Here is a 17,035-nt window from a genome sequence, read left to right on the forward strand (position 1 = left end):
CTATAGAGCTTAATTACAACACTGTGAGCTGGCTTTGCTCATCCAACAAGCATCTCTGGCCAAAATACAATTGCCGACTTGAAATATGAAGTTCCCGTAAACATAACAAAAGTGGCTGTAATGGCTCAAAATGATAATAATGGGATATTTGATGATGTCCATGAGCTTGTATCTTCACATTACAACATCCATCTTCGTCTTCATCACTTCATCAGCATCTTTATTTGGAATCTTTAGAGAATCTTTGAGGAATCTTCATGGAATATTTGTGGAAGCGTTGTTGAAAGGTTGACCTTTCAACACTCTCCCCCTCCGAAGTCTTGTCGTCCCCGACAAGACCCTATGTCTGCAGTGGCCTTGGCGAGTGCTTCATGTTTTGGTGTTGGTTGAAGCTTTTGTTGTTGCAGTTGCTTCTACCAGATGCTTTGTATGTTGTAGAGTTACCTTTTTCTTGTACATGTAGTGTAGTTGAAGCCATAGCTCTCCCCCTCCGATTGGTTGTTGTAGCGTGAATAGGTTGAGTGAGGTTTGTTGTTGCATCAAGTCTTTACCATGGCAGCTCTATATTGCTTGTTCTTTGGCTACATCTTGCATGTGTACCTGTAATCTTGAAGCCTTTTTGAATTGTTTTTGGGCCGCTCCCCTTGGATCCTATAGTTGATGAGCATGTAGTTGTTTGGGGATGTCGTTGGTGTGCTTTTCTGTGTTTTAATAAGAAAAATAGTAAAAATAAAATGTGGCGTATATTACAAAATGAAGGTCTTGGATACTTGGATAAGACTAAAGGGAAAAACCCAGTGGGAAAAAATGCCTTCAGTCACAATTAAATGTCAGGCTATGTATTGATGTAACCGAGTTTTGTTGAGTTAAAGTACTTATGGCCGTATGGCTACTATTATTGACTGGATATACATTGGATAAGTGTAAGTAGCTTGAAGTCAGACTCGTTGTTGTTGAGAAAATGCTTATGAAACCTGTTACCGCTTCGTCATCGTCACTTTGTTGTGTAAGTGCATGGGTGGAACACAAATCGTGTCAAATGCAAACGCCCAATGATGGGACATTATATATTCTTGCACAACTAGATGCATGGGAAACAATATGCGGTGCGAGAGGAGTTTGAATGGGTGCTTCCAGGAGTGAACGTAGCTAGAGAAGCAAAAATATATTTGACTTCAAGAGCTGCCGTTACTCACAAGAAGGGTTTTTGTCGACGAGGTTTTTTTACTCTCCTCACTGTGTTCATGTGCATGAGTGTTTTTTGGACTACTCTACCACTCCACCATTTAAAATAGTAGACTTCGACTCTTATGCTCACCTATTCAGCATGAGCGACCCCATTTTACAATATATTCAACTCTTCCAGCTTGAGCTATAATCTAATATCTAGACTCATAGACCACAAAAAATATTAAGACATGAAGCTTGGGTCTGACGCTTGCTCATTTAGTGGCTCAGCTGTCCGACTCTTGATTCTTATGCCATGATTTTTATGGCGACTTGACTTACTCTCGGGAGCTTTTGACGAAGAATAGGTTTTGAAATTCAAAACTCCCATCCTCGAAGAGAGGATTTGTAAAGGACCATACTGGCAATATTGGTTTCTTTTGCCATACCTAGGTGACCTTGGTTGTCAAAATTTCTTTTTGTTGTTGTTGGTCCCTTGGTTGAGAAGATTGGCTCGCTCCATTCTCCGTAACACTTTGTCTATCATGTCTTGACATTTCTTGAGAGCTAGAGATGACTTCAATCTTCTTCGGTATGTGTGGTTCTTTTGGCACCCATTTGTATCTGCATCGTGTGATTAGCGTGTCTTTGCATATATCCTTTGCCTGGACTATGACATTGTCCTTGATTTTGCCTTCCGTGAAATTACGATTATCTTCAAGCTGAAGTCGTCTGATTGAAGAATGTTTACCTGGCATCTTTGGTAGCCAGATTGTCCGATTTCCTTGATAGTAACCTTATGCTTGAAGAATTGTAGATGGCACTTCCCATGATGTTTTTGATATGGAATTGAGATGTACAAGAGTGCCATTTTTGGGATTATTTATCGATGAAGTCCTATGTTGGTATGAAGGCCAGCTGGATTTGAAATTTCCTGCGTACCTTTGGCAAGCCTTGTTGGTTGGTCTTCTTTGGCGATATAGATATGAGCTCTGTTGCTTTTGGGGACGCTTTTTGAAACCTTTATCCACCACATAAGCCGAGGTTTGTGGTTTTGGTAACCAAAGTTTCTTTTGACCCTCAGAATAGCCTTGCTCTGCTAAGCTGTAGTGGGAGGCTATCCATCCCATGTGTTTACCTTTCGTCAATTGGCTAGGATCATTTATCCATATTGGATCCTTGACCTTTATTTCTTCAGCTTTAATGTAGACCTTTGAAAACCTTTGGCGGCTGTGATCTCGCAGTGTAGGGTATTTCGGTTGAAAGATTTTCTTTGGAGTCTGTCTTTCATGTGGAAGCATGTGGTTAGTTGATGTCGAAGCTCTGTCTTGAACTTTTTGGGGCTGGATTGAAGACTCTGATTTAAGGGGCTACTTCTGTTGATAGGACATTTGTGGGCTCATTTTGGCTTTGCCTTTGTCGGAAGCCGATAATCTTGGAGCAGTAGTAGGCAGGATTTCTTGAGAGCTAGTCGTGATGACCATTGTTGAAAATCCAGGTTCTTCTGCCAATGTTTTTGCCCAGTGCTTGGACAAAATCAAATGTGTACTCATTTTGGAGGAATCCACCACTAGGAATTTGTCTTTGATTACCTTTGACCGTAGTGTAAGGGTAGCTTTTGCAATCCCTAAACTTGTGACGGCTATTCCATGTGATATAGGAACCTGTACCTGAATTTCATACAGTTCTGGCTTACCTAGAAGTAACCACAGCCCATAAGACATGACATTAGTCGTGGCACTGCAATTTATGTCTGCTTTAAAGTTGAATTTCAGTTTCTCATACACATCCAACGAGAATTTAATCTTCTTGTTGGCTGCCAAGTAGGTGATGTCCTCGTTGCTTTCGGTACCTTTCTTGGACTTTTGTGCCTTGAAGGCTTTGTCATCCTCTTGTATGTTGAACTTCTTTGTCATTTGACTGGTTGTAGAATGTCCCAAGTGCTTACTATCTTCTGCTGTAGCTGCTTGTTGGTGTTCATTGCTAGTTTCTGACTGTGACGCCTTGATTTTTGATTTCAGAATCTCTCTGTCACTATTTACTTCTTCTAGCACTTGAAGGTCATTCAATGGTGACTTTTCTTCTTGGAAATGTTTTGAAGCTTGTGTAGCAGGATGTTGAGGTTGACTCTCTTCTTCTGATGCAATGGTTGCCGTGGCCTTTGGTTTCCATTGTTCCATGGGTTTTTGTAGAGTCTCTTCTCGAAAATATTCATTCATATCCTGTATTGCTTGTCCTTGGTAATCAATCTTGGACTCAGTCATTTCCTGTTCTTCTGTGCATTCTATGTCTTCAGTTACATCTTCTTTTAGCTTCTCATACTCTTTGATTTGTTCAATCACCAATGAAGAGTCCACAGTAGAGAATTTATTTGGTAGACTTTCAGCTTCATCCATTAATTCTATTTGCATGTCTTCCACTTGTGACGTGGCACTAAGATTTTTTGTTACCTCTACCACCTCTTCTTGTGTTGGCTCACTATCGTCAAAATCTTCGCTTCTTTTGCTCTTGAACCTTGAACTACGAGCTTCATCTTCATCACCTTGTGGATGCTTTGACTTGTCCTCACTGAGGTTCCTTAAACGATCTTGAATCAGCTGATTCAATTGATCTTTTTAGAAAGCCTGATTCTCTATGATAATGTCGTTGACACCCTTGACTTCAAGTAGCCGTGTCTTGAGCCTATCTTTTGTGCTCTGCGACAAGATCTGCTTCTTTTCCGGAGATCTTGTTGGGGATTGTTGGTTCCGTTCCCTTGTTGTCACTGTCTGAACTTTGCTTTTGGCTTGTCTTCTTTCCATGTAGAGCTTTGCTGGGCAGTCCTTCACTAAATGACCAATGGCACATTGGTCTCAATATGGTGTTATCTCAACATTTGCACCCTTTGGACAAGGCAGCTCTCCATAATACTGCTGATAATGGTTTCCTGTGGTATCTAGATACAGATATGACCTCTTCTTTGCATGCATGAACCTGTAGATTACGACTAACTTAGGTGTATCCAACTGGCTTTGTCTCTTTATCCTTCATCGTCTTGTCCTTGAGAAGCTGAAAATAGCTTCGATTATTGCTTGCATACAAGATCAAATCACTATCCATGCTTTCTAGCAGTTGTAATGCTAATTCTTCCATCTGCATGTGGTCTTTGACGTGGGGCTTCTGCATAGCCTTAGGGCTATGTTTCCGAGTTGATTTTGGCAAGTTCTGCACCGAGGGTGAAGATATAACCGAATCTTTGTTTTCCGTTTCCTTGGATGGTGCTTTTGGACGGGGTCCAAGTATGTGACTTACAGGTTGCCCACAATTGCTAAACTCATCCATATTTTTCACATCAGCTATTTCATAGTGCCTATCGTATTTGTCGACCACAATGACATCTTGACCTGACCTTTTACATTGGGCATTGTGAATTTCCAGTGGTCTCTCCTCCGGCTCGGCATCTTCCAATGCTTCTTGAAATTCCACTTGGGCTCCTGAAAAGGACACTGCTTCTTGTAAAACTGGACTTCTTAATCCCGCTCTTGAAGAGATAGGGTCTCTTTGTTGAGTTTGAACTCCACCCATCTGAGAGGGTTCCATATCTGATGTTGGCATCTGTTCAATGCCTGATGATATGACTTGTTGTGCTCTCTTAAGTAGCTCTTGAGACCGAGCTAGTTCTTTTTGAAGTTGGGCTATCTTCATAGCTGGTACTTCTTGTGCTGGTGCGGTGCACGAGACTTGTACCGTGTCTTTCCATGTTGTGCCTTGTGTGTCATGTGGTGTGTCACTCATTTCTGCATTGACAACTGTCGTTGTTAATTCTTCCAAGTGCGTAGTTAGAGGTAAACCCATGACGAGATGATATACATTACCACCTTTAGACATGTAGTCTTCTCCTCTTGAGACAAATGCTTCTGCTGTAAAGTAATGATTGTTTTCTACAGGAACTTCCTGACTTGTGACAGCTCTATAGTATCGACCGTCTTCGTCTCCATAGAGGGTACCAATTTTTCGTTTTCCATCTTGTGCTTTGTACAGAAAAATACTTGGAGGTTATGAGTAGAGTTCTGTAAGTTGATCCTTGTACAACATTTCTATCTCATTGTCGATGTATTTTTCGTGCTTCATGTAAATTGATCCCAGACAGTCTTCCATGAAATCTGGATGTGGGTGTAGTACATTATTCGCTGTTTCAACTTCCACATATTGAGATGTCCGAGTTTCCTCTGTATCTTTCTTTGTCTTGATGTACAAATTCCGATTGACATCTTCATAGCATGGCAATCTTTTGTAGTGGCCAATCAGATAAATCCAAATTTGCTCTCTTGTAATTTTTGTGGATGTACTTGAAGCTTCATCTCGGCTGGTCTGATTCCTTTGAGACGCCATTGCTTTCGTCTTGACTCCCTTGTTGTATCTGTTCGGTGATAGCTCTAATTGCTTGCCTCAATGCTAATAAAAATTATTAGCACCCTTGTGTCGGTCTTTTTCGCTTGAGGTTCTTCGGCTTTTGTGGATGTCTTACTCTCTGAGTTTTCTGAACTGGGCTTTGCTTGAACTTCTTGGCTCCCTTGCTTGCCAAGGCTGATACTGACTTGTCTGGATGCTTGCTTTGCCTAGAGCTTTTTAACAGGCCTCGATCTAGTGGAAGCACTGTGATAAGTTATGCAACTTACCACTATACTGCAACGACTTCTCCCTTCGTAGCGATTCTTGAGTCGAGCTAGCCTGTGTTCACTTTAGCACACAATCTGCAAAATTCTATTTAGCTGGCAAACTTTTTCACAATGAATGCAAAAATTCTTGATGTACCCTTGACGGCCACACTTGTTCCTTGAGCTCGGAAGTGACTTTCAAGTTTGCTTTTAGCTGAACTAAACTTAAGCTAGCACAAGAGAATTATGCACAAGTCGCAATGATATGCTAGCAAAAATCTTGTGTTAAAGTTCTCCAAAACTTGCGACTGTTGTTGCAAAATCAAGAGTCCTTGTGTATGGTCTTACTGCTACCAGATTTGTGTATGGACGCTCAAATTTTACACTAGGCCGTAGTTAACTTATACACCTTTCCGCGGGAGACCAATGGTTTTCCCAAAAGATAATTTCAATCTGCTAACTTAGCAGTCTTCAAAAACCGTGACTGTTTTCTCACAATTCTTTCGAACTGTTGGTTTTAGACACCCCTGACTTCCGGATGCATTTTGAGGCCTTAAACGATGTTTTTTTCAAAGTTGAACTAAATGGTTGCCATGGGCATCATTTTGTTCAAGTTCTGCTCTAAGATTTGTAGTGTCGCTCTCAAGCTACGTTTTGATATAAAAACTTTTTCGATCCGATACCGTTTGTGAAAGTTATGGCCAAAACAGTGAATTGCAGTTTAGAATGGTAAAAATGAGTCCAAATTCAATTTTGAAAAAAGATTTGGGATCTCTGTGAGACTGTGAACACTCCTGTATGGTCGGAATTACAGTTGGACCCTAAAACTGGCCTAGCAACATCCTACGCGTAGGATGTCTATATGCTCAAAATTTAACAAAATTTGGTCCAGAGACTCCCCTTAAGTCTAGCAACACAATGGTATGCTCAGAATTTTATTTGGACCTAAAAATGGCCTTGAGACATCCTACGTGTAGGATGTATTTTTGCTCAGAATGACCTGAAATTGTCACCCCAGCTTCTCCTTGATGTGATGATCACAGTGGTGTGCTCATAAGTTGGTTTGGAGTCCTGAATCAAGCTAGAGACATCCTACGCGTAGGATGTCTAACTGCTCAGATTTTGTCCAAACTTGATCCCAAGATTCTCCTAGTGCTCAACAACCCAATGGTATGCTTAGATTTGAATTTGGATGCCAATAGGTCAAGATTTGGGCTGCATAAGCTTCTAGTGCACTCCAAGAGTAGGATGTCTGACAATTCTTGTCTTTGCTTGGTAAATAGGCCAAACAAGGTCCAAATTCACTTTTGAAAAAAGTTCTGGAATCCTTGAGACACTTAGAACCTCCCTATATGGCCAAAGTAGAATTTTGACCACTTTATGACCCTGGAGACATCCTACGCGTAGGATGTGTCTTTTTGCTCTGTTTCGGCTCAAACTTGCACTATAGCTTCCCCTTGATGTGCTAAGCTCACAACTACTTTTACTTTTTGATTCTGACACCTATAGGTTGGTCAAATGATCAAGAATCTGATCCAAAAGCCTGATGTCTATTCTGATGAATCCCCAAGTCAAATCAATTCCAAATTGGACCAAATTTGCCTAGGAGGCTTATCTAAGGCTATATGACAGCATGGTATGGTCAAAAGAGAATTTTGGTCTCAGAATCATGCAATAGACATCCTACGCGTAGGATGTCTTTTTGCCCAGAATGAACCCAAACTTGAACCAAAGATTCCCCTAGTCTTCAGCAACGCACTGGTATGCTTAGATTTGAGTTTGGATGTCAAAATACCCCAAAACTAGCTATTCTTGCCTTTTGTCCGTCCAAAAACACTAAAGTCTATTCAATCTTCACTTTCACTGACCCAAATGAGATGAAATTTATCACATGCACTCAATACAACATTTAGAACATGCCTTTGGAGTCATCCTATGGTTTAGTCTCAAAATTAGGCCTTGGACACAATTTGGGTAGGATGTCTGGCAATTCTCGTCTTTTGGCTTTGATCTGTCAAAATTTGGTCAAATTTTCACATTCCAGGTGAAAATAGGGTAGAACCTACCTTCTAAACACACTGGTAACCTCAGATTTTCCAAAAAGTGCCCAGATCACCCTGTAGACATCCTACGCGTAGGATGTCTACTGTTGATTTTTTCAGACTGAAGTGTCCCTGATGCTTCCTTATGCTCTCAGCAAGTGCAAGTATGCTTCACAATTGCAAAAACATGCAAAAATCACTCAATTTAAGCCTTTTCTGAAATTTTACGTTTTCTGACTCCGCCTTTTGGCTTTTGGTCAACAAAAATAGGGAAAAACACCCAAGTCAGTATGTTACTAGGGTAAAACCTACCCTTTGAACCCACTGGTAACCTTAGTTTTTCCAAATTCCCTACCAAAAGTGCCCTGGAGACATCATACGCGTAGGATGTCTACTGTCTTAAAATGCAATTTTTTCCTGGCAGTAGTATTCCCTATGCTCTGTAGAGCTCTCAACAATAATCACAGAAACTTTTGAATTTACTGTCTTTCCTACTTAGTGTTTTCCACTTCTCTGATGAGCCTAACAGCAAATAAGACATGCATAAAGTACTCTAGATCAGTAATCAAGATATCCTACTTACCGTACTCCTACTCATCAATGTGAGATGGTGATTTTGATGTCTTGGTTGCTTTCTAGCCTCACACGGACTCTCAAGTCAACCTACCACCACATCTACCACTCCAACTCCTACTCTCTACACCCGAACCTACTACTACCTAATACTACCTAAGACGAAGGATCTAGGCCAGACACACTCTCCCTAGACTCTCCCTAAGACCAAAAGAGTCCACCACCCTCTGATCCTATCTAAATGTAAAATAGTACTCTGGCAAGCCAGAGGGACCTCTATCCTCAAGGACTAGTCTTGGTCACCTACTTAGGGCCCTCGTCCTCGGCAACGGCGCCAATGTTGGACAGATACGCCGCGACGGACGTCAGCATAGCGAGAACTCACCTAACATATAATGTCAGCTAAGGACGAACTTACCCCCAGGCGCGTGGAAGCAAGCAAAGGGTGTCAACCTCTACTCGACCGACTAATGACTACTTCCTACAGAAATATCAAATCTACATGCCATCGGTTCTGTGAATGTGAGAGTCTCCTACGATGCTACCGCATGCCAAAAGCCCATTAGACATTCTCGAAACGTTATGAAACTTGAGGGATATCCTATCAACACCAATAGGCCCCTCTCCCTAAGGTCCGTGACCAAAAAAACCTACCCAATACCCTCCGTGCAAAAAACGCGTAGGATGTTTGGCCGGCTTTTGCAGGTCGACGTTTCCAAAAACTAAAGTTCCTAATGTGTAGCTCTACTTGCTCTGATCGCGTGGATATACTGAAATGCAAAAACGGTCAACAGTTACTCACCGAAACTCCAAAAGTAGCTCGCGGGTGAATCTGCCAAAACACAGACGAACGCGCGTGATGTAAGCATCAACGCGTAGCTCTCCTCGTGGGCAAGACACTGCTGCTCTCCGTTTGCGATTCCGACCACCGTAGCTCCTATAGCACACACACACTCTCACTCTCACTCTCTCGCAGTCTCCCAAAGACACAAAAGATCAAATTATTAGAAGTCTCTTTACAAAGATTTAGGTTTTGGCTTATATACTAAGCCTTAGAAAACCTAATGTCCGGCCAAAATGACCTGATTTGTCCCTAGGCTTCTATAGAGCTTAATTACAACACTGTGAGCTGGCTTTGCTCATCCAACAAGCATCTCTGGCCAAAATACAATTGCCGACTTAAAATATGAAGTTCCCGTAAACATTACAAAAGTGGCCGTAATGGCTCAAAATGATAATAACGGGATATTTGATGATGTCCATGAGCTTGTATCTTCACATTACAACATCCATCTTCGTCTTCATCACTTCATCAGCATCTTTATTTGAAATCTTTAGAGAATATTTGAGTAATCTTCATGGAATCTTTGTGGAAGGATTGTTGAAAGATTGACCTTTCAACACCCACACTGGGCAAAAGTCCATAAACTCTTGGTTCGGAGAGAACTCGAGCGACGGGGCATAGCATAAGCAAAGTGGGAAGCCCCTCAATAGCCTCCTCTCATAATTTGATCCTAGACAGTCTGCTCAAAGGCACACACTACCACATAGAAGCCTTTGCCCATAGCCATAAGATAAAAGATCACATTTCTATTGTTTGTCGCCACTAACGTCCACTCCCATAATCCTTCAATTGACATACATTCGCCCATAAAGTAAAGCACCACGAGTGAGCACAACAGACCTCTATGCTCTTAAGCACTACTTTTGGATTGAACTTTGCCTGCATCACATACCCGTCTTCAAGCTTATTCTGGCTTATCTTGATCGCCTTGTGTAGAACTTCCTCAGCTAGTGTACGAATGCCAAAGGAATTAGGTTTCAAAATCTTTTTCGGACTCAAAGCGTTTGTATAGGATTCATTAGCTCTCTTCTTCCCCTCTGTCGCGAAGATAAATGTTGTGTCCATGTCAAGATGAGAGCCCAACCCCCACCGTTGTCTTGAGCTTTGTACATAATCCCATCGAGGTTCATTGCTATCAGAGCCCCCTTCTAAAGTGGAGCTTGGCCCCAAAGTGAGTGCGCAGAGAGGATGGTGATTATTATCTAATGATAGTAAGCCCGCCAAGGTACATAGCGATTATCCAAAAGCCTATTAACCTACGGCGCTCTGAGCGGGCGCAAAAACAGAACCACCCTGGCGGGACAGATCTAGCACCCCAGGCAGTAGGAACCCACCGCCCCACCAATAGGAGGAGGCCCAGGATCCCTATGTAGTGATTCCTTGTAGAATAAGCAGTACTCCAGCTCACCCTCCACATGACAATAGCAAATGCAGTTTAACAAATAGACTCGTGACCTAGCTGTAAGTGCCAAATGAGCACCACGATCTTCTACTAGCCCTTAGCGACCCTCTACATTTAGGGTATTGCTCATGTGTAAATACCCAATCTTGCTAGAAGAATGTAAACACTTGGGATAAAAGTTGTATAATTAACTAGGTGTGTGTGTGTGTGTGTGTGTGTGTGTGTGAGAGAGAGAGAGAGAGAGAGAGAGAGAGAGAGAGAGAGAGAGAGAGAGAGAGAGAGAGAGAGAGAGAGAGAGAGAGGTCACTTTTCAAAATGTGTACCAAATCACGTTGGTTAATTAGAAAGGATTATATATGATTATATGAAGGTGAAGGGTCACGTTAGCATCTTATCTTATATCTATATTAAAAAGAGAAGGTCAATCTCCACGTGGACGTTGCAAATACTCCAAGCTCTAAGCTCCAACCTCCAAGATGCCGCTTCCCCTTCTAGCCACTTCCCATCCACGCGGACAGTTAGCGCCGAGCTGGCAATCCACCTCCATGGGTGTGTGCTTGCTTCATTGGAAGCAACTCCCCCGCTACCCGAGGTAGTGTAGGATAATAACCACACCCCCCGCAATACGAGCTAGGGCGCAATGGAGGCTCACTCAGCACGAGGCAGTGCTTTAGCCACCTTGAGTCGCGGGAAGAGCTGGCCTTTCTCTCCTAATGCCCTTATCTTGAGAGGCTCCCAGAGGAGAGGAGACGGAGAGTGTTACAAGGTAGGGCACTAACTGCCAAAGTCTGAAGCTGACCCTCTTTGCACATTTTTGCCAGCCTGCTCAGCTTTTTCTGCATCAGAACGTGGATGGCCCTCCTCACTCGCCTTTGCCTCCCCCGCTCCCCCTTTACTCGCCAGGAGAACACAACCATTCAGACCTGCATCGTGGCTTTCTATGGGGTTGCTTATAGTGCGCGGTACTCATCTTTCTTCTTAACACAAGGAGCTTTGGACGGCTTACCATATGGCAAAATTTATATAATTGCTAGATATTTTACTAGTTTCAATACACACATCTAGTAAAAGTGCAAACTAGTAAGCGTGAGACAACTCCTCGATGCTTCAAGTAGCAATCCTCTTACCATATAGTAAGTTGAATAGCTATATGGTAAGATAATTGCTAGATGAATCAAGAGAGTTCAAGCTCACTTGCTAGTTTGAGATGTATTATGAAACTAGTAATACATCTAGCAACTCGAATATGCAAAATAGTAATTCATCTAGTAACTTCAAGACGAAAAGTCCTAGCCCTACTCGGCGTGTCTCCCGAAATTACCTCAACCTACGTCTTGGTGAAAGTACTCATCATGCTACCTATGAAAATATATGAACTTTCAATAATCAATCAACCCACGGCATTTGGAACAATCCACAAGAAGAGACTTGACTCACAAGTAACCCAGAACCCTACACACTCGCACAAAACTATAGCCAGATGTATTGTGCTTGGTTCACAATTACCTTACAAAGCATGACCTTACAAAATAATCTTCATATGATAAATGTCAATCCAACATGACTGCCATAGGCAATAGTATATATCTGCAAGAAATATCCCCATCGCATACATCAACCCACCATGTAAGCTGCAAGTTCCACCTACTGCTCCAGGATCAAACCACAAGGGGTTACCCTTGCCTTCAGTACAATTTGTTATGGTCTATCGTGGAGCAATGACTTATGCAAGTACTCCAAATTCAGCTTCACTATGCTGCTTCGCTCAACACTTCACACTCATCTCTACACTCTTGCAACCCTGCATCCATATATATAAGCAATAAAATAAACACAGCGTAGAGAATCCATGATTATTTATTTACATAAGAACTTTGAAAACAAACTAGTTACATCTTTGTTGATAATCTCTCCAATACAATGTGACTCTAGCTAACGTTATCTCAGAAGTGGGATAACACACTGTGATCTGCAGGAAGAGCAGCAAACATTCAAGTTGAGTGGTCTCACCTGGTAAGAGCCAACATCAAGTAGGAGTGCTTAATAGTAATGATTGTCACAAATTTTAGCTTAAATAATTAATTTCATTACATGACGATAATCACACATCTTTCAAGCTGTCCAAACAAAGAGATTCCAGCAAGGCTATTTTCTTCAGCTAGGGAACTGCAACGAACCCACACCAATGACGAAAAGAAATCCACATAGGGCACCTCAAGAGGGAATCTAAGACACTGACGAAATGAAATGGTAATGGGTGGGTAGAGTAGAGTATAAATAAGGGAACCCTTTGTAAGGATTTTCATCAGAAAGTCCACCATTGCCATCATATGATCTGGAAGGACAATTTTTTGGATACAGACAGCCATGCATCACCATGACAAAGCTATTCTTATATATGCTTATAAACCAAGCTGTGCCAGGGCCATAAAAATATATACTTATATGCACAAGAAATTAAAACCTCCTACGTACCGTTTCATCTTTCCATCTTGCTCTAATTGCCTTCACTCCTTGTTGTGTTGTTGCATTGGGTTGTAGAACTTTATAGACCTTGTCTGATCTAATGTAATTGAGGAGTAGTTTCATAAGGTAGAGGCATCTCCTCATGGTTACATATTCCTATATATAATGTAGTTAAATTATGTCGAAGGTAAACCTCAGAATTCATTGTGTAAACCCTTAGACTCAATCACACGATCTACTATCAAACTCAATCAATGCCTTACTTTCGTGGCTTCTGCATTCGAAGTGAATGTCATCATATGATCTGTAAAGGCAATTTTTTGCATATGGAGAGCCATGCATCACCATGACAGAGCTATTATTATATATGATTATAAACTAAGCTATGCCAGGGCCCTTCGAATTTGTGAAAATATATACTTATATGCGCAAGAAATTAAAAGCTCCTACGTATCGTTTCCATCTTTCCCTCCTAATTGGTAGAAGCTGCTAGGTTTATTGTTAACAGAACAACAGAAAAAAGTGACAATAGCCTACCGATCTTGGATATTTCTCCACAATCTCACAAGCAGCATCATTGCTCAGTTTGTATATAAGCAAACTAGAGCTAGCACTATTTGGCAGAAGAGGCAGCAGGAGCTTCCCACTCAACAGGCAACTTCTCAGCAGTACCCCCTCAGACATCTAGCATTTTTGCATCTTCACCCATCCCTGGCGTTTTTGCATCTACACCCCAGCTTGGCGTTTTCTTTCCACAGCTTCAGCCATCGCCATTGGAGTTCTCCCTTCTGGTGTTAGTACCCCAGCAGATTAACATCAGCCTTAGCGTTTTTGACCATCAGCAGCAGCGTTTTTGAGCCTTGGAAAGCTTGCACTTCTCGCTGTTTTTGCAGCTAACTACTAACGCTAGGATTGCTGCCATGCCAGCGTTTTTGATCAGCAAATTCAACATTATTTTTAAGTGACTTTCCAACAAAAGTAGGTAGGGAAATTTTGCTAAGTTAATATATAAGCAAACCCAAGTTAGCACTTTCTGGCAGAAGAGGCAACAGGAGCTTCCCGCTCAACAGGTCACTTCTCAGCATTACCCCCCCAAAGCCTAGCGTTTTGGATAAAGACCTCTGCTGGCGAGTCCTCCTGCAGTACCGCGGCAACACCAGATCCCCCGCATCCTTCCCCCCTTGCATCATCGCCAAGACCATCATCATTGTAGCGTTTTGGCTCACCAAACCTCAGAACCAACATCAGCATTTCAGCCTATGCACTAACGCCAGCACACATTAGCTTGGCACCACAGACTAGCAGCGTTTTTCCACAGCTTGGCACCACAGACTAGCAGCGTTTTTCAGCAAGTATAACAACCCATAAAAACGCATCCTTGACTTAGATCCTTAGCGTTTTTAGCTTGCGAAAACAGCACATAAAAACGCAGCCTTGATCCTGGTTGTTCCAGCGTTTTACTCAGCCCTAAGTCCCTCGCCAAAACAGGGATTTTCAGCCGTGTGAAGCAACCCCAAGACCACTCAGAACCATCAGCAGTTTTCCCCCTTTGGACAGCAGATAGAAGTAGACCAATTCAGCCTCGAAGAATCCAAGAATTCAGCAGATAGAAGACCACGGGTTTCAGCCATCGAGTCGTCGTCGTCATCACCGTTCTCGAGCTTCTATAGTATTTAGATTCTCATCAACTGTTACTTGTGTGGCCAAAATGTAACCATCTGTAGTCATAGCTCTCCCCAAAACAGCTCGTGAATCTCCAACATCTGCAATATAAAAGTCCTGCCCCACAATGACCCCAACTAGGCAGCAAGTTCCCACCGTCACCAAGTGCTGATCTGAAGCAGTCGATTGCCTTACAAGCTTTAAAAACCCCTCCTCAGTGGCCAAAACAACATTTCGAAGGGCATTTTCAGACATGCCTCTGTTTTCAGGTGTTGCAAATCCTTCAAACATAATACGACGAGCCAAAGGAGGCAAAATATCAAAACCTTTTTAAAGAATTTGGAGACAGCCAAAGGAGGTAAAATATCGATAGAGCATGGCGGATACATCCACGTGCATAACAACTACTTGTAAATACATACCTGACTCACTGAAGTCCAGTATTTGGCTTTTGTACTCAATGCAGAGATGATCAAGCAACCATAAAAGCATCTGCTGGCTGTTAAACAAATAAATTGCTAATGAGACATTTTCTCACTCAACAACTAGCATTGTAACTACCTCTCACCTGTTATCATCAGTGTGGTCCTCGGCTATCTAGAAATCACCTCCTTTTCATCATATTCGAATTTTGAGCTTCAGATTCTTTTGAATGGCTCCACATCTGCCAGAGGCAAGGAGAATTGCAAAATCATCATAAGCGTCACAAGCTGGCTTGCGTACTACCACATATACATCTTTGAAGACAATCATGTGATCCCACTCACACACTCAGTAAGTACATAATCGGGAAGGCAGTAGACCACTCCATCATCAATCAGCACCACAGCTTGGCGTTATCTCTTGCACAAGATGGTCGTCCATTGGCTCCTGCGTTTCTGAACTGTCCACCAACGTCATGAGCCGCCTTGTCTACTCCTTGCCACCAAAATCGACAAAGGCGTTCAGGTTCTTCCGCAGCTTGTCAAGGACATGGAGCAAGTGGCTTTCCCATAAGTCGGTGACCTCATTTCCTGGCTGTCATGGCCTGACATACTTCCAAAGCGGCGCATGCGTTATCTCCAGCGTTGCGACTAGAATCATTGCCAAGCGCAATGATGCTAGTATCATTGCCAAGTGCATTGATGACATACTTCCAAAGTGGTGCATGCGTTATCTCCATCATTGCGACTAGCATCATTGCCAAGCGCAAGCAAGCCATGATGCAGGATACTACTCCCAAAGATGACCTTCTCCATGCCCTGCTCAACAAAGAAAGCGAGGGCTTCATCACCATGGATGAGGTCAAGAGCATTGTAATGGCGCTCTTTGCTCCCATTATATGACAATGCATGCTGCCCACAAGATATGGCATCCATGATTGTTATGCAGGCTATCACAATGAATTAAAACATCCCAAAGCTTCCTTGCATCAGCCATGGTGAGCATTTGCTACAATTTAAGGGCTCCACATCAACAACCACAACTGCTTTCCTAAGGGCAAACAAAGGAAACAAAGGCAAAGCTAGGAGACAAGGGCACTCACACAGTAGCAGTAATATCTAATAACTAATATCTAATTCTCCTAAATTATTTTCTCATGTTAAACTGATAATTTAATATGGGGAAGTGCCGGGGGATCAAAAAAAGCTAGAATATTGGTTAAACTGGCAGATCAGCCACAATAAGGATCCAAAGTGGGGGCCATCTGCAAAAGAGTAATGTGCAACAATGGGCTTTAAAGACCCTAAGGTTCAGTGTCATAATAATCAATATCTAATTCTCCTAAATGATTTTAAACGGATCATTTATTATGGGGAAGTGCCAGGGGAGAAAACGCTAGAATATTGGTTAAGCTAGTAGACCGGCCACATCAAGAATTCAAAGGAGGGAAAATAGGGATTCAAAGGGGGGGCTAGCTGGCTCTGCAGAAGAGCAATGTGCAACAATGGGCTTAAAAGACCCTAAGGTTCAGCCCATTAAGACTTACAAAATGCTAAGGTTCCAAAATTCAAAGGTTGTTTCCAAAGGTCAAAGCTGTCACGAAAGGGGAAAGGGGGACACATGTCAGAAGGCTATAACTTATGCTGCTTAATTTCCATTGGCTAGGCCTAGGGAGGTGCCATTGTGGGCTGTAGGATGAGCATTTAGCGAGGGGGGTCAACCAAGAGAGGGAGGGGGCTGATTTTTGCAAGGCATTATAACACACACTCACACAATCTCATGTGTGAAGCAAAGAAGACTCTCTCCTTTTCAACCTTTA

General features: G+C 42.4%; 1 protein-coding gene across 1 annotated transcript; it reads right to left on the minus strand.

Moving 5' to 3' along the window:
- Positions 1 to 12,416: 12,416 nt before the first annotated feature.
- On the minus strand, positions 12,417 to 16,151 carry LOC147428507 (uncharacterized). The gene is made up of 5 exons (XM_086496344.1): positions 15,927 to 16,151; positions 15,362 to 15,390; positions 15,216 to 15,292; positions 12,559 to 12,675; positions 12,417 to 12,466 (listed from the first exon to the last, which is right to left on the minus strand). Exons 1-5 carry the CDS (start codon positions 16,149 to 16,151, stop codon positions 12,417 to 12,419), a joined length of 498 nt encoding a protein of 165 aa, XP_086352470.1.
- Between the last annotated feature and the right edge of the window lie 884 nt (positions 16,152 to 17,035).

This window comes from Adiantum capillus-veneris, chromosome 23, assembly GCF_014529385.1.
Source record: "Adiantum capillus-veneris isolate H3 chromosome 23, ASM1452938v2, whole genome shotgun sequence".
NCBI lineage: Eukaryota > Viridiplantae > Streptophyta > Polypodiopsida > Polypodiales > Pteridaceae > Adiantum > Adiantum capillus-veneris.

Bases quoted from the DNA above. Each gene is read 5' to 3' on its own strand.
- LOC147428507 (XM_086496344.1), bottom strand. From the start codon at position 16,151: ATGGATGCCATATCTTGTGGGCAGCATGCATTGTCATATAATGGGAGC. The intron at 15,293-15,361 runs GTGAGAGGTAGT...TTTGTTTAACAG, and splicing joins GACCACACTGATGATAACAG to CCAGCAGATGCTTTTATGGT. The intron at 12,676-15,215 runs GTATGTATTTAC...GGCTCTTACCAG, and splicing joins ACTGGACTTCAGTGAGTCAG to GTGAGACCACTCAACTTGAA.